General features: G+C 44.3%; 1 protein-coding gene across 4 annotated transcripts in view; it reads left to right on the top strand.

The window, feature by feature from the left end:
- ABL1 (ABL proto-oncogene 1, non-receptor tyrosine kinase) overlaps nucleotides 1-26,133 on the top strand; it is an 84,280-nt gene that overhangs the window by 43,323 nt on the left and 14,824 nt on the right. The window contains exons 1-5 of one of the 4 annotated variants that reach the window (XM_075772359.1): nucleotides 5,337-5,969; nucleotides 13,201-13,304; nucleotides 15,411-15,584; nucleotides 16,335-16,630; nucleotides 23,604-23,876. In XM_075772359.1, coding sequence (XP_075628474.1) covers nucleotides 13,274-13,304; nucleotides 15,411-15,584; nucleotides 16,335-16,630; nucleotides 23,604-23,876 — 774 coding nt within the window. In that variant the 5' untranslated portion in view covers nucleotides 5,337-5,969; nucleotides 13,201-13,273. Of the gene's footprint in view, nucleotides 1-5,335; nucleotides 5,970-7,065; nucleotides 7,094-13,200; nucleotides 13,305-15,410; nucleotides 15,585-16,334; nucleotides 16,631-23,603; nucleotides 23,877-26,133 lie in introns of those variants that run through there. The other 3 variants (XM_075772358.1, XM_075772360.1, XM_075772357.1) reach the window with 3 other exon arrangements.

The raw sequence follows: 26,133 nt of genomic DNA, 5'->3' as shown, positions 1-26,133 counted from the left end.
AAACATCTGTTAAACCAAGGATAAAACCCAACAAATGCACATGCTTTATTGCAAAATCCTTTGTTTTTCTGTTGATATGTACAGTGGACTTTTTGTAACCTGGCTTTTTTTTTAAAAAGTTTCTTCCTGTGAGAGTGGGTCTTACTAAGTCCAAGTGCCAGAAGTGTTAATATTTCATTGTATGTGCAGATACCTCTCTGTGCTCTTGGAGGGCCATTCATGCTGTGCTAGATGGTTTCTGAAGGAAGGAAAACACTCTTTGCCCTCAGGTGTTAACTAGCCTTTGTGCAAATTCACGTGTGTGGGGTTTTTTATATACAATTACAATAACGCCTATTGTAGAGTGATCAGAATATTAGCAAGAGGCTTTTGGTTTTAATGTGCTGTTTTAACTTGCTATTGTAAACATGTCAGCTGAATTTTGAGAAGAAGCTTCAGTGGAAAGGTAGAATACTGGTCTCTATAAAAAAATTTTGAACATGAACTGGAAAACAAAAGGCAGAGATGTCTACATAAAAAACCTGGAAGAAAACAGGCAATGGTGGAGTGGTTCTGAGGTAGGGCAGTGCTGGAGAAACAGGAGGTGGCATTACACTGGAGGCATGAAGGTTCATCTGGGCAGAGCGATAAAACCACCTGAGTCTTGGCTTTACTAATGCCAGTGGTATTACTGATTCCTAGTGATCACCAAAATAAGTGGTAGTCAGAGATCCTTCAGTGTCTTGGTTGCTTGGGCTTTCTTCTTAGGTGCATGAGCAAACTTGGAAGGTTTTAACAGACTACTGCAGTCATTCTATGTGTAAACACCAACAAGGACGTTTCTACCCTCTACCTGTTAGGTGGCAGGTATTACGAATAAATTCTGAACATAATTGCCTTTTTGTGTAGTGCTGTCATTACCGAGTAAGCAGAGAACATCAGAGTATCCTGGAAGGGTTGTTTTCACTTGTCCTTTGGAATAGTTAGAAAGTGTCAATGAACAATTACTGAGATTAAGAGGTGATTGACTCAAGAGACAGTTATTTAAATCTGAGGTGGCTTTTAAAAGGCTGGGTGTGGGATGTGTGCTCAGCCCTAAGCCTGCCAGTCTGGAACTCACATTCTGCCATGCTTTCCTTGGCATACCATAGTAAAGCTCTCACGGCTTAACCTGCACGACCCACTGAAGTTGTATTCATTGCAAACAGTTTTACAAGACTCTGCCAGACACTGTTTTGTGCTGCATGTGCCAAGAAGGTAGAGTTTGGTAGCAAGGATTTTCAAGCTGCTAGTCCTCTCAATCTAATACACACCAGTATCTTCCCAGAAGTTTGGTGCATTGTATCTAAGACTGGATGGAGTCATTTAATGGTGGAGGATCTGAAAACCCGAAGGAAAACTAGAATCTGTCAGACAAAGCTGGACCAGCCCCCAGGAAAAGAGGCAATACTGCCTTTGCTGTCGGATCAAAGCCCAGCTTTGTTACAGCTGTGTCTATAATGCATGCCGTGGTCATTCATGGATTTCAACATAGGCTGCTTTGGTCATTTTCATACACACAGATATTTTTAATCAGGTAATGGTATTAGAACGTGTTATTTCATTATGTGAAAGATGTCATCAGAAGAGAGCTTTATTGTATGGCACTGCTCTGTGGCATGGACCTATTTTTAATCATAAAGACAGTGACTAGTGAATGCCCCAAATCACGTGTAACCTTATCGCTTACTAAGAAAAATGCATCTTGCAAATGATGTGATTCTACATTTTGTTGCTCCGTACATCCAAAGTGCTTTACAACCAGCATTGAGTTAGTCTTTAACACCTGTGGGGATATTCTCAGCTGCATTTAAAGAAGAGCAAGATAAGGCATGGGTAACTCATAACTGTAAGCAAGAGTTTGCTCTTTTTCTTACTCCTTTGCTTTAACACTTGTTTGTGCTGCTTCTGTTTGAGGTTAACTTTTTCCATCCCAAAACAGCTGAACGTGCCTATCAAAAAAAATGCCCAGTCTTTGGGGCTTCAAACTCTGTTATCTTTCCATGTTTCAGAAGAGGATTTTAAAATAAAATTAAGCTCTGCTTTTAAATGGATGACAAGCACTCAAGCTGTTTTTAATGGTATCGCAAGAAAATTCACTCCAGCTGCTAACGTCGTGGGATCATGCCAAAACTCACTTTCTGCTCATGGAGTCCAGTCCTTTCGCTGCCACTGTCGTGCATGTGTGTGATCGTTCTCTTTTGGAAAAATCTGTCCTCAAATTTTGGACAGCTTTAAGAAAGTAAAGACTAAATAGCTGTCTGCTAGAAGAAGCTCAAACATGAAGGCAATTAATTGGCTAAATAGGCTTATGCTCTTGTAGGAGCATGAACAGTAAAGGCTAATGGATACTGGATTGCATTAGCAAGAGCAGAGCCAGCAGGTCGAAGGAAGTGATTATTTCCCTCTTTGGCACTTGTGAAGCCACATCTGGAGTACGGCGTCCAGCTCCCTCCTTCCTCTGTAGCAGACTATGACGAACTGGAGGGAGTCTGGCAGGGGCTGGAGCAGGCAGTGCCCCCCCGGGGCCAAGGGAGCTGCCTTCACCTGGTCAGGAAGAGGGGGCCGAAGGGGTCCCAGCGCTCCCAGAACCACCCAGCTGGTGGCTGGAGACTCTTCTCAGAGGTGCACAGCAAAAGGAGGAGAAGCAACAATTAAAACCCTGCAGCAAGGCAAATCTGGATAGAGATAAGAGAATAAAAAGTGTTTCATGCTGCCCAGCAGACTCAGTTGAAGTGTAGCTGCAAAAAGCCTGGAACAACCTGATCTAGATAGAGAGCTGCCCTCTGAGCAGGAGGTTGAACCAGAGACCTTCTGAGTCTGTTCCCAACCAAGATTGTTTTGCTATTCTGCAACAGAGAGCCTGAGTTGAAGGTTGCATCAGTCCCTCTGTAGTCTGAAAGTCTGCATGCTTTTCATGATTGATTTTATTCTAATATGTGTATATGACAAACAAACAAACATGAAAGGGATTAATTAGATGTCAGCTATAAGAGCAGCAGAGTTTGTGTGATGCTACCAATATGGCTTTTATTTCTGTATTGCCAGTTAGTCTCATGGCATGCAGGAACAGCAGAGGGTATTTGCTCCAAAGTATTTACAGCCTAGTTTGCCATGACACAGAAGAGGAGACATTGAAGGATGGAGTTTGAAGCAGAGGGACCACACAAGCTTGTCAGCATGGAAACATAAAGGGAATTAATTTGTTTATCTACAGAGGAAGTTATCCCAGGATAGCTCTTTGTGTTTAACTCCCTGAGTGGGTGCATTTCTCCTACAGTGAAGTTTTTCTGCAAGCCAGTTAATTTAATTTGAGATGAGGCATTCTTCTTCTGGAATAAGAACCCCAGGAGTTCATCAGGAATGTAATCCGCATTAATTCTGCCGGCGCTCATTGTATTAACCTTAATTGTAATGGCTGGGTGGTGTTCATGGGGGGCAGCCTTTGTACTGCGGGGGGAATGCTATGGGGATTCTGTGTTCCTGCAGCTGCAGCAGGATAGGGATGCTCCTCACATGGAAAAGACGTTGCGTGCAAGACGTCTGATCTGCTCTTACAATGTTACTTCATCCCAGTTCCCTAAACATGACACTGGGCCTAAACACGTGATGATGGAGCTCCTCCTGTGATTTATATAACCTTTCTCCTCCAAATCTGCTTTTAACTCAGCTTCCCCCCCCCCCCAGTGCTATTTGACACCAAGTTCACTGTTGCAGCCTCATCTGAAGTTAGGCGGCCAGGGAACAGGTAGATAGGTGTTGTTTTTTCTTGAAACTCTCATGCTTCCATAAAATAGAAATCCTCCTCCAGAAGTGAAGGGAGGAAGGGAGAGCGTGGGGAGAACGGCATCATTGTCTAATGCACGTGCAGGCTGCCAGAGGTGGGGGATTGGATCTGTAGCCTCATGTCTCTTCGCTCAACTAAATTGAGGCAATGCTTAAGTTGTCTCGGTGTTTCCTGGTTTGTTTAAAAAAAAAAAAAGGGATATCCATGGTCATCTTTTCTGGGAAAAAAAGCGTGAAAGCACTTTGAACATCACGCTCTGCTAGAAACTGTGTGGCTTGTGGTATTTAAAAAAACACAAATACTGTTATTGCAGTTCAGTATGGGTCGAGAGACCAAGGATTTCTTTCCAAGCTGTCTTTCACACGTATACCCCATGGATCAGGAGTCTGAGGCAAAGTAATGCTGTAAAATAACGTTTAAAGAGTCTGAGCAATGTTTGCTGTTTTGGAGGCATGGTCCTCAGATGCTGGAAGCATGCAGAGTTTCCCCTAAAGTATTAAATGTTTGAAAACGTTGGAGGGCAAAGGAGCACTAGCTAGTCAGTAACCTTGCCAAAATAAACTGTCAGATGTGGAGGGAAGTTTTCAGGGACAAAACTGAAGATTTGCTCCTTTGTTGATCCTGTGTGAGACGCACCAAGGGCTCCAGGCGTTGCAGTGGAGTTTGCGATAGGGTCGGCTGCCCAGGCCCTTTCCCCAGCCTCTCTGTTTTGCACCCTTCAGCACCCCTTGCTCCGAGCAGCAAAAGCACCCCAAGATTTGGGAAATGAAGGGGTATTTTTGAGTGGGGAAAAAAAAAAATTAATCCAATTGTATACACACCCTCAATTTTCTATCTCCTATATAAAGACATATATATAGAATGTATATACATACAGAATATAAATACACGTAACAGACATGATGGTTGTTTTAGAAAGGAGACACACATAATGCTAGAAAGTAACATAACAAAAATATTAAAAAACTGGAGAGCAGTAATTAACACGTAGCCTTGAGAAACCTGCAAGGGGAATGCAGAGTTTGTGGGGGGAAAAGGGCAGTAGGTAGTGGCAGAGTGAAAACTTTTGGCCCCTTGTGCAAGAGGAGTAGTATCCTGTGAGTCTAATTACATCGGCTGAGATTTGACTCTGGCTGCCTGTAATTATCACAGAGATGCTATGGGAAGCACCTCCAGCTCCCCTGCAGTTTTTGCGCTGGTTTACGAACGGGCATAGTGCTCAGTCTGCTTCTCCCTGTTACGAGGCACAGTATTTAAACAGTTCCCTTAATACGCTGTGAAACAACATGCTTTTAAGACTTTGACTATTGCCTCCGATTCACTTGGTTTAACAGAGCAGTGCACAAAGCACCACAAGCCCCAAAGCAGCAGCGTTATTCCTTAATCCTGCCTTTTCTCCCCTCCCAAACCAAGGAGGGCTCTCCCAGGCAGTGGAAACTTGTTGATTTTTTTTTTTTTTCTTCACCCTCACCTCTCTGGCATTGGGAGAGGAGGCAGGCAGAGTGCAGGCAGGGTGCAGGCAGGCAGGAGGAGGGTTAAGGAGCGAGGGCGTTGCTCGCCTGCCTGATGTCATGGAGGCAGGCAGCGGCTGAAGGGGGCCCTTTGTTGGCAGCGGAGCCCCAGCAGCCCTGCCTGCACCCAGCGCCCGGCAGCATGCGGGCAGCTGCCGCAAAGTGCGGGCAGAAGTGACTCTGCCCAACTTGGTTGGCTTTGCTTTTTTTCTTCTTTTTTATTTTCCTTTTCCCCCACCCCCTCACCCCCTCCTCTTCTCTCCCGCCAAAAGAGTTGGGAAGGAGGGAAGATGGCTGGAGTTAACTCCCCGGGAGAGGAGATGCGGGGCCCCAGGATTTTCCGCCTCTTGGGCTCGCCCTTGTAATGGTTTTCAGAGCGCTGGATTTCTTAGACTTTTCCTGGATATTTTATTTTAGACTTTTCCTGGATTTTTTTTTTTTTTTAGACTCTTACCGGATTGTTTTAGACTTTTTTTTTAGACTTTTACCAGATAATTCGACAGTGCGAGAAGAAGCTGAAAAGGTGGGGGGGAAGGGAAATCAGACAGCCGAAGCCAAACTCTAACAAATGAAAATGTTGGAGATTTGCTTGAAATTGGTGGGTTGCAAATCGAAGAAGGGGCTTTCCTCCTCCTCCAGCTGCTACTTGGAAGGTGAGTACCCAAAGGGGCCGGGGTCGGGCCGTGTGCCCCCACCCCAGGAGTGCAGCAGTGCTCCCGGGGTGGGGGGACACGGCCTGAACCCCGCCATCATCCCAAAAAACAAGTTTTTATCCCTTGCTTGCAAGTTGGGCCCCGGCTTGGGGAGGCATTTGGTCCTGGCCAGCTTTAAGCTAGGCTTTCGTGTGCGGGGGCGAGAGAACCGAGCGGTGTACGCGGCATCCAGACCCCAGGTGACTTTCATTAACTGCAGTATACAAAGGGAGCGCGGTTCTACCATTTATGGTTGTAAAATGTCAAGTGATCTTATTGCCGAGCTCATAAACAAAGCCGTATCTTCAGGCCTCAGCTTTATTTTTTTTTTTTTCTTTGAGAAGGATCTTCCTTATCTTGGATGTGAGTAGAGGATGGTAAAACCAACTCCAGGCTTGGGAAGAAAATTTAGATGAGTCCATCAGTCAAATATTTTCAGCATGCGTTAATACGTAATCTCTTAGTTCATTTTGGTTATCCCCTTTTAAGTTGGCTTTCCGCAGGCATTCATTTAACTGAATTTTCTTGCGTGTTTGCTTTTAAAAGGTGATTTTTTTTTTTTGAGTCACACCCATGATTATTTGTAGACACTGAGATGTTAAACATATGGACCCAACTAGTTTAGACTGAAAGCCTGGGTGACACAGGCACTGTCCTGGGCCGGGGGACTTTGGGCTGAGGTCTTGCTTGGTGTGACCTTGAGCAAATTCTTCGTACCCTGCCTGCAGAGCGATGTTATGGGTCCCCCCGTGCAGCCCCGGCCCCTTTGCTGTGCGTGTCCATCCCACCGGGGCGGTCTGGGCTGCTTCAACTTCTTTTGTGTTGCTGGATATTGCTTCAGTAAAAATAATCAGCATGCCAGGAGGACCGTGCTAACTCGTCAAATCAGAGGCACGGAAGGCAGCAGCTGATTTCCCGGGGCCTATCGCAAGTTGCTGTTGCTCAACTCTCGAATATTCAGTGGAGGAATGGTCCTCGGAAATTCATAGGTTAGGAATCTCAAAATCTACAAATGGCTTCTCATGGCAAACCCATTTGAAGAAATTTCCGATCAAGAGTCTGTATTCATCAGATGCATTTAGCGGGTCGGAAAAATTTTCTGCTTTGCAAAATCAAAGAACAGTTTCTAGAGGACTTTCTTATTTATTTAAAGTTTCAGAAACCTAACAGTGGGTGGATGCGTCTGAATAGTTTTGATCTTTCCTATGCAATTGAATTCTTCTGTGCTCTTTTAGGTCTATAAAACCTCTGTGTCCCCTTCCTCTGGCATTGCTCAGGCACGGCAAGGCTGTGTGTTGAGGAGGAGCTTTGAGCCATGCTGAGCCTCTCCTTTCTGTGCAGTTGGATCTTTCAACACAGCCCTGGGAGAATAGGCAGAGCATTTGGGGCCTCTCTTCCCTGCAGACCCGAATGCTAAAGGATGATGTTACAAGGGTGTTACCCTGACTGTTTTTGCAAGTTTTCTCTTTTGTGTGTGTGCTGCAACCACTCCCCCCTCCCAATTTACAATGCAGTTGCGTAACAGGATTAGAGCATGGTTTGACTGGTGCCATATAGGCAGTGTCCAGTTAACATGATCATTGACACAATAAATATTGTAGTATTTTCAGCTTCCCTGAGACTGTGGTTGCATGATGTGATGGGAAATGAGCATCGAAACAACTTTTAAATGATCTTCTATCAAGGTAGCTCAGTCTCATTTCTCAGCTCAGCATGGGGCAAAACTGAAGCCAGCATCCAAGTGGCATGTTAAAGGTGAACAAATGTGGCAACTGCAACCTTAATGCTGTGACAGTCAGTTAGGATGTAGGCAGGCCAGGACTTACCGTGATCCACTGTGGATCTCTTGAAGAGCAGGGGGAGAAGTGAGAATCTGTAGTCTATGCTCATCCAGAGGTGGAAGGGAAGTTTAAAAAAAAAAAAAAAAAAGTATGCTTTTGTGTTATTCCTTTCTAAAGCTGAAGGTGCCCATGTGGTATTCCTAGGCAGCTTTCTTATTAAAATTATTGTGATGTTGAAAGCCCTGTTGAGGGCTCCTCAAAAGAGTAGCAGTGGCTTGCCCCAAACCCCTGTTCCAAGGACACAAGTGAAAATATGCTCACATTATTACCCTTAAGAAGATAACTGGGGTTTACAAATGGAGTTGTTAATTTTGATAGCAACCACTTAAGCTTGCCGTCCTTAGAAGGGGCAGGCTTTGCCAAGGACTGCAAACTGGGGACCACGGCTCCTGGATCCCTATGAGCAGCGTGCAATGGCCAGTCCGTTCCCATGTGCGTCCCACAGTTGCTGAAGCTTCTGAAAGGATTAAGGAGGTGAAGATGATATCATTGGAAGATTTAACTCTGCTCTTGTTATCTTAGTTGTATGGGAAGCTGTTGAGGACATGAGGGGAAAGCTGAAAGTTTCTTTACTATGCAACCGTAAACATAACTGCTTAAAGGATGAAAGAACCATTAGTTGCATGGAAAACCAGTTGCAGCCAGGAGGATAGATTAAATTTTACCTAATTCAATTTCTTATTTTGGTTTTCATGTGTTAACAAAAACACAGCAGTGTTTGGTTGATGAATAGCATGGGGACTGTAACAAAATCAAATCTGTTTGTTGTATTTTTAAACACACTTCTTGAAAACGTTGTATTGAGGTTGGGTTTGGTGTAAGACTGATTTAGAGTCAGGCACAAGTGTAGGTGTACATGTGTTTTCACTAAGTAATCAGAAATGTGGGGGTTTTTCATGGTGGTCCTCTTCTGAAAGGCTTTTATGCTCTGTTAGTTCGCAGGAATGAGGATTGTTTGTAGAGTCTTCTTTGTGGCGGTGTGGAAGAGATGCAGTTGCTGCATCCCATTGCTGAGCGCTTCACTGTGTACAGGCTGGCTTGCCTACTTGCTGAAAAAGTTGAGACCTTTTCTTAACTTGATAAAAAATAAGTTTAAACTGGTTCTAATGACTGCTGAGATTTCATATTATGTTTGAGCTGGACATTTTTTGCTCTCATTTCTATTCCTAGTAGTAAATATTATTCTAAAATGTAAGAGATCTGAATTTCTGTCATCTGCTTTCTCCTTTCTGCCTTTGCCAAACTGAATAATTCCTCACCCACTTCACACCAAGAAAGGGTAAAGAGTAGAAGGGAAGAGGCACAGCACGTACTGCTGCCAATCTGATCTGGAAAACAGAACGTGTCCATGTCCCAAATAGGGGCTGAAATAGTCTTGCTGCCTTTTTGGGCTTGCTCTGCCACCGAAAGGCAGAAGCCTTGTTTAAAATCTGTCAATGTTCTCTGTGAAGTTTAAAAACTGTTTTGGGGGCACTAGTAAAGTCCTTTGTTTTCTAACTGAAATGATTTCTGTCCTGCCAGCTGTCAGATTGTCTCTATTTTTTTGAATTTAATTTTTTTCTTAAGCGTGTCTTGTTACAGTTAGAGTAGATGAGCCTGGGGAGGAGCAGCAGCCCGTAGCCATTGCCCCGTTCCTGGAGAGTTTCTTTTTTATGAGTTTGGGCACGTATTGAACCAGACCCAGATCTGCAATGCCAGTGACTCATCCTGCCCCAGTGTCGCTGGAATCAGTAGGCAGGTCTTCAGTCAATCTGTTAGGAAGAGCGAGTGCATTAAGACAGCGTTGCTGCCTCCCAGGGAAGAACCTTCTGTTTGTTTCCTCTCTTCCTTGGCTATCTTCTGCTCATCACCTCTTGGCCTCTCATCTCATCACTCAGCAGAGTTCTTGCTTTTAAATATATTTCTGTCTTTGTAATGACTTACTAGTTATGCACGTGCTCCAGCGGTTCTCCCCTGTCCCATCCTTATTACTAGATCTAGCTGATGGTGCTTGCGACCGTTTGCCATGGGTTGTGGTGAGGAGAGGATTATCATTTCATAGGAAGAGCAGTAATGTTCTTCAGACCTAAAAACTGATCATCCACAGATTTGTTTGTCCTTCTCTGAGCAGTCTGGGGCTGCTTAGTAAAATAGGGGAATAAACCAGTAAATCTCGATGATTCTCGCTTGGTGCTTACCCTCCCCAGGGCTCAGAAACGGGCAAACCTTCTGCTCCCTTAGTAAGGAAACCAAAACAAAAATTGTAAAGGTAAAAGTTTTCAGAAATACACAAGTGTCATTGAAATTCACTTGGATCCAGTTACTTTCCTCTTCCTCTCCCAGAGGTTATAATCTAGGGTCAGGTAGCAGGTTAGTAGCAGATTTGGGAATAAAATCCAAATTTCTGCCATACCCACTATTCCACTCCATACATCTACAACTGTGACTAGCTGCCTGGAGAAAGATGATATTTACCATGTCACTAATGGGTTATAAATGGAATAGACTCAGTGAATGAACTCAAGTGGAACCTACAGGCTAATATAAGAATGAACTTTCAAAAAAACCCCAACAAACCAAAACCATCCCCAAAACCAACATAAACAAACCAAAACCCCCCAGGTCCCCAAGATGACAGAATCTTCTCTTGGAGGAGTGGGAGAAGCTACATCATCAAGTCATGCTTAGGGTTAGACAAGATAAAACACTGCAGTTGACTGTGAGGGCTGGTTTGCGTGTGGGCAATGCAGCAGGAGCCATGGGTGGCCTTGTTTTCTCGTGTTCGCGTTCAGCAGACTTGGTTTTCAGTATTTAGAGTGCTGGAGGTTGCTGGTGGCTGTGTGAGAAGGGGTGCAGCCTGCCTGCGGGACAAAGGCACCTCACTGGGGCTGGAAGTAGGGTTACGCAACTGGGGAGACTGGTCTGGCACAGGGGGAGTGGGTCTGGGTGAGAAGAGGCTGCATCTGGTTTTGCACTTTTTTTGCCTCTGTATGGAAGTACACAATATTTAAAAAGTGATCATTTGTCTGTGTGCTGGCTATAACAACATGGACTTTCCAAATATCAGCCAAGAGCAGAAGTGACAGCGATAGCTTTTGCTGCAGAAGGTTATATGGCCCGTGCTGCGGAGCGGGTGACAGGAGAGGCCGAGTGTGATCTCACTGAAGGGGATGAGTCTGAAATAAAACATGAAACCTTCCTTCTTTTTTAAAAGATCTGGTTTACAGATTATTTTTTTTAAATCCATATTCCATCAGGCATAGGGAATCCATGAGGGCCACTAAGGAAATACTGGGACAGAGAGGCAGCTGCTCCATCATATGTGCTAAGAGTCAGGAACATTTGGATGTATTCAATCTGCATAGCTGTTCTGCCATTTATCATCACTTCTTCCAGGGGAAAAGGAGAGTAGGGAGAATGTAGGGAAAGGAGAAGCTTTGGATAGCGTGTGCTGTACCTCCAAAGAGGTTACTAGATGTGTTCCGTGCTCCCTCGCTCTAGAAACCTCATGGAAAAAATGCCAGCACGGTTCGTAAGTCCACAGGATGTTTGTTTTGTAGGGAGACAGGGGGTCTCTTCCTTCCCTCGGGACTGCCCCGCAGTCAGCTGTGGAGGAGCCGAGTGTAATTCAGTGCTTCTGCCTGTTTTCCAACCCTTCCCTTAAATTACTAAGGAAATTTGCTTGCATTGGTCCAGACCAGAATTGGTCATATCTGAGAACTCCTTACGCAGTCCCTAACAATGATTCATGACTTCGTATAAACAGTAATTAGCAGGAGATAGTTACGCTTATGAAACCTTTTAGTGTGCAAACATAAATATCTCCTGGTAAAAACTTAATTTGGGGGGAAGTGAAGACAGTCTTATGGCTAATGCCTCAAAAGAAAAGCTGCTGTTGTCTTACTTCGAAGTCTGCTCCACTTTTAATTAAGAGTTGTCATTTAGTTCGTGTTAGTGGAGAACTGAATTACAGCATTGCCTTGGGACTCCTCCCAGGAATCCAGGTGTCATCTGGAGCATGTTATGATCAAAGTAATAAATTACAGTCTTGCTGGGATGCAGCAGAAGACAAAGTGGATGCATGGAAGGAATCACAGCACAGAGATAACAGATTGAATTACGCTCGCTTCCTGCCCCATCGCTGTGCTGGGATAGCCCGGCTGCTATACTTACAGGAGGGTGATTTATTAGGAGGAATCTGGCCGATTAAAGAATTCAGCAGTGCTGTTAAAGTTGTCATTAGAACCAGCAGTATAAGGTGAAGAAGCTGTAGTGTGTTGAAAAAGATCCTCTCTATGTATGAACAACAATGTCTAATTACTGCTCTGAAGGACTGTAATGTCTGGGCGAATTTACCAGGGAATAACTCAGAGGGATAACTCCTGCTGACAGGCAGCTGTATGTGGCTCCCAGATGGACATGTCCTATCTGCTTCTCTCGCTTCAATGTTTTGTGTCCCGAGTCTGCTGACAGCCTCCTCTTGGGGCCCAGACCTTTAAAAGCGTGTTTTGTCATGGTCTATCAAGCTTCTGCTACACTCGGGTCACCACAACTCTGCTCTTTCCTTTACGCTCTTCTCCGTGTTGACTCAGGGCCTCGTTCTCCCTTTCTTGCTGCCCTTCAAGCTTCATTCAGTCACCACCCTCCCAATTCTTAACTGGGGTTTCTGACCCTCTGGAAACACCAGCCCTAACCTAGCCCAAGAGTTGGGTCGTGCATCTCCCAGTCATGCTCTCCTGCATGGCAGCATTCACACGCAGCGTGCACCTCCGTCGGGGTGCCAGCGGCTGAGCAGGGGGGAGTCGACTTGGAGGATACAGAGGATATGAGCCCATCTGCGCGTAGCATCCTATATGTTCACTGGGGGGCTGGTGTGTTTTTCCAGCTTAGCAAATTCTTGTATGTTTATTTAACAGCCCTTGCTCTTGCCTTCCTTGACTTACACACCGCAGCTCGTGGGTGTTTTTGGTGTTTGACACAGTGTTGTCTCATGCTCTGAATTGAAGCGCATACCTTGGCATCCGTGTGTAATGAGTCAGTCCCAGCATTGCCGCGGCCTGGGCACGAGGGAGGGATTCTTGCAGAGCGCTTGGCTTTCCTCCCGCATCCCCATCCGTGGCCGTGCATGAGCCGTCCTTCGCTGGGCTGTGATCGTGCTGGAGTTGGAGGGGAGCCTGCCTTGGATTTCCTGCCTTCCTGTTGAATCAGTCCCCCGTGGGGGAGGCATTTTCCTTCCTAACGGAGGTTATGGTCCATCCCGCTATGCAGCGTATACTGGTTTGTACCATGTTTGGGGGAGAGCATCATGGCGTTGCTCCTTGCTGAGGTTGTGTATCTGCTACTTGCAGCTCTCTGCTGTCTGTCTGTTCCAGGTGTTTACTGATGGTGTAACTCCTTGGAGTATCTCCAGTCACTGCAGCGCCCTGTGTTTGATAAGGGAGCTTAATGGGCTTGACAGGATCAAAGCGTTTTCATGGTAAAATGATTATAGCTTAATTTTCTGAAAGTGGATTTTCTGTTTCTTTTCTCATTGTCCCTCTTGAAGCAAACCCAGGCTATTAAAATGTATTCTCCTGCAGGAAGCAGGAGGCGAAAGCAAGGGTGTCAAGGTGCTAATTTAAAAAAAACACCCAACACAGTACCACCTTTTCTGACTGTGGTATAGCCAGTGGAATCATTTAGAAAGCAGAATTATTGACTTCTCTGATTCACTATAAAAATATATCTCCCTGCAGATACGATTTGGCTCAAAAAACGGGCCCAACAGTGTGTATACTTGCTATTTTGCTTTCTGCCCACATGTATGATCTTACCTTTTCCAAAGAATACAGTAGTACTCATGTTCATAGAATAGTTTGGGTTGGAAGGGGCCTTTAAAAGTCATTTACTCCACCCCCCCCTGCAGTGAGCAGGGACATCTTCAGCTAGATCAGGTTTCTCAGAGCCCCATCCAGCCTGACCTCAAATGTCTCTGGGGATGGGGCAATATGTGTTCATAAATAATGACCCAGAGAGGCTTTACCGGTGGTGATCTGACCAGCGCATCGAGGATGCCAGATTGTCTGTGCGTGAGTAGTGGCACTTTCACCACCAAAGCTCAGAAAATAATGAGATATGTTATTGCTTGTGGGGTTGGGGTTGTTTGGTTGGGGTTTTTTAAGCATTTCCCTATTGGGAAATGTATTTTGGGCCTGTCCCAATTCACACTTGACTTCCAAAGGTTTTCTGTTGTCAGTCTTGTCAGTTCTTCATTGGTTTACTTGTGCAGCTTATACCAGATTTCCAGACCAAACAAGCAATAGTGTTAAAAGCATATTTTAGTTAGTATTACAAGTTTAAAAGAGGGAACTGGGCTCCCAGGTGACCTGATAATGTAGAAGACACTTGGCCTGGGATTTTTCCTTCCAAAGCCCTGCTGCGTTTGCAGAAGAGGGGTTTGGCAGTGAAGGGGGGGAGCAGGCAGGGGCTGGTGCTGAGTAATGAAGAGCAATTTTGTGGTGGAAGGGGCTGGGTGTGATAGTGCTGTGTTTCCTGTCCCCTTAGCTGCACTGATGTGATGGTTTGTGTGCGGTGCTGTGACCTCACTCAGCAAACTCATCCAGATGGAAAATAACCCTTCAAAACCCAAGATTTTTCACAGCTTATTCTCCTGGGTTTGTGCCAACACAGTCACCCGCAGGGCTGCCAGCACAGCTGGGGGTGGCACGATGGAGTGAGGGGGCACAGCTACCTGGAGCATCGCTGCCCCAAATTCCTCAATCATGATCCGGAGGGGAGGGTTTGCCAGAGTGACTGGAAGGAAATTCCCTGATGTACTTGGACTTGCCTGATATTTACTATTACATGCCTAATGTGCTGCAGTGTACAGAAAACTGGTAGTTGGTTTTCACTCACCTGGGAAACTCAGTTTTTAGGAATCTTTCTTTTCTGGAGGCATCTCAGGGCTTCTAAAAATGGGGAAAGCTCATGGTGAGAAGTACACTCGCTGCTGTGCTCTCATTTTGAGAGCGACAGGCAGGAGAGAGGATAACAAAAAAGGCACAGCCTTGTACTCAAATAAGAAGAGAAATGGTTAAAAACACTGTGAACAGCAGAAGTACGTATCTCATTCTTAAATACCATGTCTTATAAATCTCGCCCTGCCTGGCTCTGTGCTGCACGTTCTGGTGATTTCATTTATAGGATAATTAAGGGATTTACCTTTTAAAGGTCTTGGGTTTGTTTTCAAATCTAGCCATTCCAGCAGTTAGGCATGAGCCAAAGGATTTACAAGCAGCAAACAGTCTACGTGAGCAGCATTTGCTGGAGGGAGGGAGAGGAGCTTTCCCTCCCTTGCGTGCTGTGGGAGGCAGGAGCTGGGGGCTCGGGGCAGGCTGGGGGGCAGCTCTGGAGCGAGGGTGTCCTGCCTATGTGGCAGGAGATCCGCATTGAAGAGCTGTCCATATCTGTCCTCTGACGCATGAGGAGCACACATGTCAAGAAACAATGCAAATTAGAAAATCAGAGTGCGTGGGTTGACCAGATGGCTTTTATCAGCAAAAATGAACCTGCTTTTTCCTCTCTCTCTCTCTTCCTCCTCCAGAAGCCCTTCAGAGGCCGGTAGTGTCGGACTTTGAGCCCCAGGGTCTGAGCGAAGCAGCTCGCTGGAACTCCAAGGAAAACCTTCTGTCCTGTCCTAGTGAAAATGACCCCCATCTCTTTGTTGCACTGTATGATTTTGTGGCGAGTGGGGACAACACTCTCAGCATAACTAAAGGTAAGGTAGCTGGCAGAGCAGTCCTGGGAGCTTGTGAGAAGGCGTAGAAAGAAAAGCTGCTGTGGAATAACTGAATTATACACTAAACCCTATGGAATTTTTTTTACTGTGGGAATTCTTCTTAAACAAATACAGATATTTCACAAAGTCATAACCTTTTAAAAGGTTAAAACTGTCTGAAGCTTTTGCATTGGGCAAGAAACTGTTTGCCAAAACTAGGGTCTCCATTAGGAGCAAGAATATGAACTGACAAATTAAACTAAGCTGATTTTAGAGGCTGGCCTTCATAATTTTTATAGTTCTCCAAAACACAGTGCCTGTATGAGAAATGACTGTACAGATACAGTGTTTTTTTTACTCAGTCCTTCTGTTCCTTATGTGTACTCCAAGTCACATTAGCTTACCTTACCAATTGAATTTTTTTTTTATTATTTATCCACTCCTCTCCTAGCCCTATCAAGCCAGCTCAGTTCAAATAAAATTTGCTGGATTCATTTATTTTTGAAGCTCAAGCAGTATTGAGCTGGTGCAGAACTGCATGAGAGCCTAACAAACTCCTGAAGCGTGCATGTGACTTGATTTGGCTTTGAGGGATCCACTCAAGCTTAAAGAAACACACATGCTCCCTGCTCAGTCAGATATCTATTCTTACAGGAGGTTATTTAATGATCTGTTAGCCAGAAAGAGCCTATCTTTGTCCTCAGCTCCCAGATTTGCCATATCTAAACGTATTTTTTTTCTTGCAATAAGGTGAAAAGCTTCGTGTCCTGGGCTACAATCATAATGGAGAATGGTGCGAGGCCCAAACGAAGAATGGACAAGGCTGGGTACCCAGCAACTACATCACCCCAGTGAATAGTTTGGAGAAGCATTCCTGGTATCATGGACCAGTGTCACGTAACGCTGCTGAGTACCTGCTGAGTAGTGGTATCAACGGCAGCTTTCTTGTGCGAGAGAGTGAGAGCAGTCCAGGACAGAGATCTATTTCACTGCGATATGAAGGAAGGGTGTACCACTACAGAATAAACACTGCGTCTGATGGAAAGGTAAGCTGCAGGTTTCCAGACCATGACAGAAAACCTTGCCGGTATACTTTGTCTACTGGCTGCACAAGGTCAAGCAGTAGCAATTGAACTGAGCAATTCTGAACCCTGATCACAATGTTCATCGTCTGTAGTTGCAATAAACTGTGAGATTCTGACACGGCTGTGACAAAACAGTTTTACTCCTTTAGCAAACTTCTGGTGAGGTACAATACAGCTCAGTAGCGAAACTCTTTAAGGTAGGAGATACTAGAGTTACATTGGAGCTGAATGTAATAGATATCATTAATAAGAGATTCTGAGGATGAATTCTTGTCCCATATGTGCAAAAGATAATATTTTCAACTGCCAAATCAGAAAAGTCAGTGCCTGTTGCTAATAATCTTGTAAATATTAGGGACAGAATGCTTTTTGAGCTATTCTGCAGTATTTTTAACTACTGTTTTGATTTCTCTACAGTATTTCAGCGTGATCATTGGAGACGGGTAGGCACTTTTGCTTTTATATGGGCCCTGTCTCTAGTTTCCTATCTTTTTTTTCCCTTAGATCGTTGTGTGCTGTAGCAATGTTGCAATGCCGTGCTTTGTGGATGCTGCAGAGAAATGTTAGCGTAAAAGTGTAGTTTTCCACAGATTTTTGTTTGAATTCCATGGAAACGTTTCTACTGGCATTGGATTTTGGAAAATCATGGTTTTTAACGGATCTAGTTTAAGCAGTGTCTCTTTAGATCCTGTGCAGAAGTTGAAGTGTGGGTCTGGAGCATGGCTGCTGAGGCTCTTCTTGCCAGCATCTAGTAGATGACAGATTCTGTGCCATTACAGTACTTGAAAAAAATAAAAAAAGTCAAGTATAGAAGTGGCCCACCATGGCCAATTTTCTTTTGTCTTGCGAGAGCTTTATTCTTCTTACGGCAATGTTGACAGCAAAATCGTCAGTATGAAAACATAGGGAACCAGTACATAGTGTTTCCTGTTTATCAGACTCATCGCTCTAAAACCTTTAATAAGATAAACAGGTTTTATTCGGTAATGAAATACTTTTTGTCTGCTGTAGCAAACAGATTGTAATTGAGACAATTTTGACCACGTTATTTAAGACAACGTATTCCCAAGTAACAGCTCTTTGATTCTTCCTTTTTCCTCCCATGTAGACACACTTTGTGGTCAAAATCAGCACTGTGAAATGCTGATGTGCAGCACACTTGAAGGACTACATGGCAATCTGGAATATTATTCCTCCTCCTGTCTCTGTAGCTGATACTGCTTCTATTCTCATTGATGCTGGCAGATGAGCAATGTTCACATGTGAACATTTTGAACCCGAGCTTCCTTCAGTTGGTGTAAATAAGCACGTGTCCGTGATGTGATAGCACACGTTCTCCATTTTAGCTGTAAAAGGGTTTGGCATATGAAGGCTTTCATCCCAGCAGAGCTGTTTTTATCGCAAAAAGCAGTTCTGTAGAGCTACAGTAATCAGCTCAGGTCTGTATTAGCCAGGTTAATTGTTCATTTTCCACAAAGTTGCTTGAATTGGTGTTTTTGAGAAAAGGTGCAGGTCAGCGCAATTCACTAAAGCAGATCTGCAGCTGATGGTGGTTGGAAATACAAGATCGTGAAGCAGCAGGGACTGAGAGCTGTGGCTCCCGGGCTTTGGCTGTTCGTGCAGGAGCAAGTGAAGAGGTAGCCACAGTCCTCCTGGTTGCCGTGCCAAGGGCCAGCATCCCAGTAGAAGGAGTGGTTCACCACGTCCATGCATCAGGTGCCGCAGTTTGCAGCCTGGCGTGCTAAACCACATCAGTTTCAATTTGTGTTAATGAGCTGGGCAGTGAATTGTGACAGCTTAGTGGCAGACGTGCTGTCTGCTCTGCTGCTTCTGCTGCTGGGCTGGGGGACACCGTGCTCGTCCAGCACCCTGTCCCTGGCTGTCAAAGCCGAGGAGCTAGGAACAGAAACAGCTAATATCCCTACTTTTCCCTTTGCAAAACAGAGACCGCTGGAGCAGATCGCTCGCTCTGAGCTGCTCGTGTCGCACTCTATTACCCGTTTCGTGGCAGAGCGTGGCTCCGCAGAAGGAAACCTCTTACCTTCAACTCCCTGAGCACCTGGGGCCTTCCCAGCCTGCTGTATCATTAGTCAGCCTGTCCGGGGAATTTAATATCTGCAAGTGCTGCAGTAAGGATGAATGGCTTTGGTGAGATCATATACTGTGACTGAGAGAACACACTATCGGGAGAAAGAGGTATTGGAGAAACATGTAGAACAACCGCTGCTTGATGCGGAGGTGTGCTGTGTATTGCACAACCCTACCCAGGCTTCTTCCTGGAGGAAAATTGAAGGGACAAGGAAGAGATTGGAGATGTGTATGTCTTAATTTTAGCACCATTCATACTGATGCACTGGAGTTTTAAAAACATTTTAAAAATTTAGTGAACAAACTCCTCAAGGAGTTTTGTCTTTATTTTCCAGTTTAATGGATCATATTCTTCTGGACCACCTTTGAATGTTTTGTTGGTTTCGTTTTTGTTTTTTTTTTAAGGAAGGCATTAAAAGTGACCTTTCTTGATTTGGCTGGCATGGTACAGCTAGTCATCTGGTAAACCACTTCCGTAGTACAGCAAACTTGGTTTTCCTGACTTGATAGTACTTGAGGCAAAGCCTCCTATTGAGTAACCCAACTAAATAAACAGCATTGTCCAGCCAGTTCTTGAAATCCTGCTATCCTCAGCGTTAAGGACACAGGATGTGTGTCCTGCTTGAGTCTCTTGGAGCCTCCAGTGACTGAACTGGATGCAGACTCGCTCCTTTATCATGGACCTTCATGGAGTTTTTGTGTGTGTGTATGTTCAGTTTTGTCTGCTGACAGGGGAGGGGGAATCCCATCAGGTTAAGGATGCCTTGGAGGTTAGCTTGGGCCAGTTTAAACACCCCTATAAAATATACTAGCCAGGAAAAAGAGATGTGATCTGGTGACAGAAGCTGCAGATAACTTGTACAGGCAGAGCTCCTTGGCACAGTACCAGCGTTACAGTTTGACTGACAACATGCACAAATTGCCCAAATAATGTGTCCACAACATAGCCAGGAAGCAAGCTGTGCAAGTCCCTGTGTAACCTCACGCAGCACAGAAACGCTAAGTCTGTGACCTCTGGAGGAGTACAGTTAGCAGCACCAGGCCGTTTTCTTGGAGGAAATTATCCAGCAAGCAGCTTGAGCTAAGGCTTGGTAATCGGAGTCAGCGGAGAAGGGAGGTTGCAGTGAGTAGTCAGTGTGTATATGCGACTTGTTGGGCTGCATCGACAGCGTGCCGTTCATAGCTGCTCCTTGCTTCATCTTTTTGTGATACATGCTTCCAATTCCAGATGAAGATTTAAACACAGCATAACTCTGATTTCCAATAGTGCTGGTGGGAAGTAAGGACTTCCACTTCAGGAGTCAGTGTTGAGATGTAATTACTGAGAGGTTAGAAGACCTCTGCCTACAGAATGAGCACATTTAGTAGGTGGATGTGGGTTTTTTTGATGTAAATGGGAACCTTCATGTGTATTAAGGCATAGAGTGTTGTCCTGTAGCCTGGACAGGGTGATCCTGAGTTCTGTTCCTTATCCTGCTGTGGGTTTGCTGTGAAACCCTTGGCCATTTATTTAACTTCTTTCTCTCTCTGTAACAATGTCATTTAATCTCTCACACAAAACACAGATATCTCTAATTTCCATGGGACTTTGAGATCATATGATTTAAGCCATCATAAAAACACGATCAGCTTCCTTCTCCATGCTTCTCTAATACTTCCAAGTGATACTGGAGTTCAGCATAATTTTCTACATCCATACTTTTGTATTTTATCCCTCAGCGTAACAGGTGAACTGCTAGTACCACTACTAGTACTACAGGTTGTTCCCAAACGGGTATGGCTTGTTTTAAATGGTGGTTGCACTGCCTAATGCTTGGTGGTCCAAGCCATGCAGCTGTAAAACTCTCCCTTGTTGTCACTTTTCTGTTCTCAGAACATCTGTTTTTAATGTGATTTTAGCTCTTTGACCATGAAAGGTGGTTTTGGTTTTTATTTTTTGGGTTGTTTTTTGTTTGGTTTTTTTTTTAAATCATAGTGTTGAAATGAGATTTGGTTCAGTTACTTTGCCAAAAGAATATCCCACTCATTTTGATATAGGGTTGAGAACATGCTCCTCAGGAGGATGCCTTTATTTTTTAGAGATAAAGTTTCCATAGGAGTTGTGTTATCAGCAACTGTAGCAAAAGAAAAACAAGAGTGAAGGGAAAGTGGCTTTCTCCAGCCCAGTGTGTAAAACCTTCCACTCTGAATGCCCGTGCGCATCCCCAAAAGTGTGTGTGGTGTCACCAGAATGGTTAATGGTGTGGGGTTTGTTCAGGTGGCTTACAGACAGGTTGGCCACTGTGCCTCTTCTCCCACTCCCCCAAGTCCAGGTGCTGTTGCACCAGAGGAAATGCCACTTTAACCAGGGGTTATGATTTCCCAACACTGGAAAGGTAGATTTCTACGGCATAGTTGCCTTTTTTGGATGACAAATGCTATATAATGTTTACTTCCCAGAAACCTTATGGGGGCCATCATTCTGTTACAAAGGCCATAGCTTGAAAGTCAACAGCCACCCTACACCTTGCAGTAGTCTAACCTGTCTGTGACTGATCTGTGGGATCGTTCACATCTCTGTGTGTTTTTTCCCTTTTTGGGTTACACTGTGTTCCTGAGCTGAACATTTTACCTGTCTGCAGCTCTTTCAAAATTTGTCCATGGCATACATAGATTGGCAGTTTTTGCCAATTCTGAGCAGAATAGTTACCGTACATACATAAGCATGTGGTTCCTTCTCAGAAACTTAAGTAGGGATTTTGGCAAGCTGGATGTTGAGGGTGAGAGGACTTTCATCTATCACACTGACTTCCCTGGATAATACAGCTTCTCTTTTCAGTCACCTTTTCTTATACGTAGTATTTGTGCTCTCAGATTCTTCAGAATATTTGGTCTTCTCCAGTGTCTCTCACTCTCATTTTAGGTTTGGTATAGTAAGCAGATACCTGCAAAGGAGGAGCATCCATACAGAAATTGCCAATCTCCAGTCCAAAGGCTCTACTCAAGTTTGAGGGTGTCTTTATCCTCCCTGCAAACGTTTTTGGTTTTGTTTTGTTTTTTTTTTTTTCCTGTTGCAAATGCATGTCCCTTTTCTGTTGGACATACTCACTTATTGCTGGAGCTTTACAGATGCTTTGTCCTTTTCCATCCAAAAATTCTGTCTAGGTGGAAGAAGGAGAATTTGACCCTAAGTCTGAGATTTCTGGATGCCTGGCAACCCCGTCAACTTCCTGGCCTCCAGAAATCCCAGACAGATGGCCACTGCACATACACAAACTGTTGAGTGCGTATCCAGCAAGTCAGAAGCATTCAGGAAGTTTGATCACAGGTATCTGCATGTAATGTGCACAGTCGCAGCAGTGCATCACGTGTTTCATAGCGCGTGGACTGCACAGAAGTCTGGATAGTAGCACGGTGCTGCTCTTCCTGCCAGGTTGTCCCTTGCCAGACCTTGGTCCTTTGTGAGTAATGGAGCTCTGCCTTCTTCAATGTGCTGTGTCCAGCATAGGCTGTTGCACTTTGATACAAAGATTTCTTCCTATCCTCCAGGTGTTATCAGCATATTTTTTAAAAAAAAATTAAATTTCTAGCATTTTTCACCTTGCCTAGTAGAAGACTAAGCTTGAGTGTTGTTGTGGTTTAACCCAGCCGGCAGCTAAAACAACCACACAGCCGTTTACTCACTCCTCCCACAGTGGGATTGGGGAGAGAATTAAAGAGAAAAAAGGTAAAACTCGTGGGTTGAGATAAAGACAGTTTAATAGGATGGAAAAAGAAGAGAATAACAATAGAACATGCAAATCAAGTGATGCACAGCACAATTTCTCGCCACCTGGAACCAGTGCTCAGCTAGTTCCCGAGCCACACCACCTCTCGACCCACCCCCAGTTATATATGGAGCATGACATCATATGGCATGGAATATCCCTTTGGCCAGTTTGGAGCAGCTGTCCTGGCCGTGTCCCCTCTCAGCTTCTTGGTTGCCCCCCGCCTTCTTGTTGGCAGGGCAGTATGAGAAACTGAAAAATCCTTGACTACTTGGCAACAACTGAAAACATCAGTGTATTATCAACATTATTCTTATCCTAATTCCAAACCACAGTGCTCTACCAGCTGCTAGGAAGAAAATTTATCTCTATCCCTGCCAAAACTGGGGCAAGTGTGAAAACTGGAAATACAAAGCTCTGGTGGTAGGGAGTCACTTGTCCGTTATCTTTAGTAGGCTTTCAGGCTTAAAATGGATCTTCTGCATAAATGTTAAAGAGGTAACAAATGTGGGTTATCATGCCTCACAGCAGGTTCTCAATCAGTGGTAATGATTTTACTTCTCTGTTATTGATCAATGCCCATCACAAGAATGGAGCAGACCAGCTGTCCAACTTCATGCAAAATACTATGCAGAAGCTTAGGCCAATAGCAGGGAAGCCACCAGATTGCTAGTGACATTTCAAAGAGAATTTAGGCAGGTGAAAATGTAATAACCCAAACAGTACAATGGAATCAAGACACTAAGGTTGACAACCCGCTGCGCTCCAGGAAATATCTCACAATCTCTACTGACCAGCCTTTTTTAAAAAAGACATTTCAAGCAACAGCATGCCAATCCAGTGCTATTTGCAGTCATTCCTTCCGTATTGTTTCAGTGAAGTGCATGTATTTTCTCCTGAATCCATGCATTTCCTGCGTAAGTGTTGATCATTCTCAGGTCTGAGCTTCTGAGAACTAGTCACAGAGCTGGTGGAGCACATAGTACTCCAGATCGAGTAGAAGTGATGCAACACTTTGCTTTCATAATTTTATAATGTCATTTCTGTGTATGAATGCTCCCATGTGCGTTGTGTGAATGAGCTTTCCCTTTGTTCCCTAGCTGTATGTCTCTTCAGAGAGCCGCTTCAACACCTTAGCAGAGTTGGTCCATCATCATTCAACTGTCGCAGATGGGCTCATCACCACTTTGCACTACCCGGCGCCCAAACGCAATAAGCCCACTATCTATGGTGTGTCTCCAAACTACGACAAATGGGAGATAGAGCGAACTGACATCACGATGAAGCACAAGCTCGGTGGAGGGCAGTATGGAGAGGTGTATGAAGGAGTCTGGAAAAAGTACAACCTTACAGTGGCTGTGAAGACTCTAAAGGTAAGACTCAAGTCTCTGAGCATTCCCGTTAATCTCCTTTCAGCAGGAACCGAGTTCAGGCAGGCTGCCTGCCCTCAGCCATAATTAAGATGGTTTAGGTTGGTGATGGCCCTTCCTTTCTATGGTGTAGGCTTGGAATAGAGTATTTTTGAAAGAGCTTGATCCTGTTATGGTTTTATGTGATACCTGAAATGCTTGTAACTAAACAAAGGAGGACAATAACAGCATAATTTTTACTTTAGAACAGATGAAACCTTAGAAAAGTAAATAGTTCTGTGATGTCTCGCACTCAGGGTGTAGTAAAGGTGAGCTGTTCATGGATGAACACACTAACACAAGCTGGTGTATTAAGGAAAACTGTGGATTGTGAGTCAGACAACATAAAATTCAAAGGCTGTGCTTCAGGGAGGCTTTACATGTTTTGATTTTCTGTCTTACGTGGCATCTTTCCCAAAATACAAGCTCGCTGTGTACCTGGAAGTCTTAGGCAATTGTTCACAGCTGCTTCTTATCAAAAGATACAAGTGGAGGAAAAAGTATATCCAAGCTAAAATATATTAAAATTCATAACTGTCTTTAATGAAGAACTGGATAATCAGTTCTGTTTCTGGCTCTGCTCCCTGATTTCTGTGTCTTGGTTTCCTTGTCTCTTGAAATGCAAATAATGCTCTGTGAGTTCATAAGGTCATTGCTTAATTCATTTATGTTTATAAAAATGTCTTGAGACCTTCTGGCAGCATCCACACACATTGCATTTGATTGCTTAATAAGAGTTTATGCTAACTTGACACCATCTTCTCTCTTCTCTAATGGGGATGTGGTTTGGTCTTGCAGAAACAAACAGAACAGGATTTTTTGTTTGTTTCTTTTTGGTTTTTGCAATGGAAATTTTGAAGTGGAGAGAACTGTGTAGATGCCTTACTGTCAGGGGAGGAACGTTTCCTTGATTTGGGGAAAATATTTCTTCCTTATGCTCTGAGCAGCAACTACCTCAGTATTTCTGGGTTGCTATGGTTGCAGAAAGTATTTTCATTTTGGCCTTTTTTTGTACCCTGGAGATTCCTGTTGCTGCTCCCCAGCGAGGAAAGTCCCAGTGCCTGCTTGCACAGGGAGCGAGTGACACCTAGTGTTATCCCTGCTCGGATCCAGCGTGCTGGGGACCACAGGGATGCTCGGAAGCGTTGCAGTGCAGCTGGAGCTGGGATGTGACCAGGCTGAACAAAATGCCTGTTTATAGTGAAAAGGAGAGACCAGTTCTTTCCTGGAACATTGTTTGCTGTAACATTTCCTTTCCTGCTTCTGGTTGCAGTGTGAGGATACCAGACGTCTTCAGACTTCTCATTTTGCTCCAAACTGGAGTTGTTGCTTTCATTCTCTTCTCTCTAAAACCCATCAACAAAGTCAAATTGTGTGTTATCCTATAAAATCTGTTTATGCATAAGGAGAAACCTTAATACAGACCATGGATGTTTCAAATATATAAAATATTTAATGAAACATGACTAAAAGTGGTTCATAATGTAGTATGGAGCAGCATGTTCCACTGGGGAATGTAAGAATAACCAAGAGGAGAGTTGAGAAACACTTCAACCTGCAATTATGCACACTAAAACCATCCTTAAAAGCAAATTTATAATCCACCTTCCTTAAATCCATCAGTCTGCTCCATGACAGGTGGGATTATAGCTTTCTTCAAAGTTTTGGGAAACATTTTAAAATCACATTTATATCCCAGTTCTGCTGGGGAAAATAAGCCCTCCGCAGCTTCTGCACAAACGTTCAAATGACTCACTTGATTTTCCTCTGAGAGAATATTCTTCAAAACTTTGTGTGACTCTTCTTGTTCCTTCCCCATCTACTTCAGATATCTCTATAAGAAAGACAAAGGGGAGGGAAAACTAAGGGCGGGGGGGGGGAATCATTCCAGCATCTTTTTGACTACCTATGCTTATGAACACCCATTTGTTGTTCAGTTTTCTATCAAGTGTCTAAACGTAGCTCATAGCTGGCACAAAACACTAGATCAAGCGAGAAGGTAATCAAGCTGCACACGCTGTTCCACAGCTGCATGTAACTGGGAAGTGCCGGACAATGTTTTGGTGCTTAGATATTTCCCATGAAAAGATATCATTGGAAGCTCAGTGAGTTGCACAGGACGCATCAGTATTTATGAAGGGTCTGTTACCATAACACGACACACTTGTGTTTTTTACACCTGATGGAGAGGGGTACCAGATTTTACACCTGATGCTGATGG

This window comes from Balearica regulorum, chromosome 20 (assembly GCF_011004875.1).
Source record: "Balearica regulorum gibbericeps isolate bBalReg1 chromosome 20, bBalReg1.pri, whole genome shotgun sequence".
Taxonomy (NCBI): domain Eukaryota; kingdom Metazoa; phylum Chordata; class Aves; order Gruiformes; family Gruidae; genus Balearica; species Balearica regulorum.
This window is presented reverse-complemented; position numbering and strand designations above follow the sequence as displayed.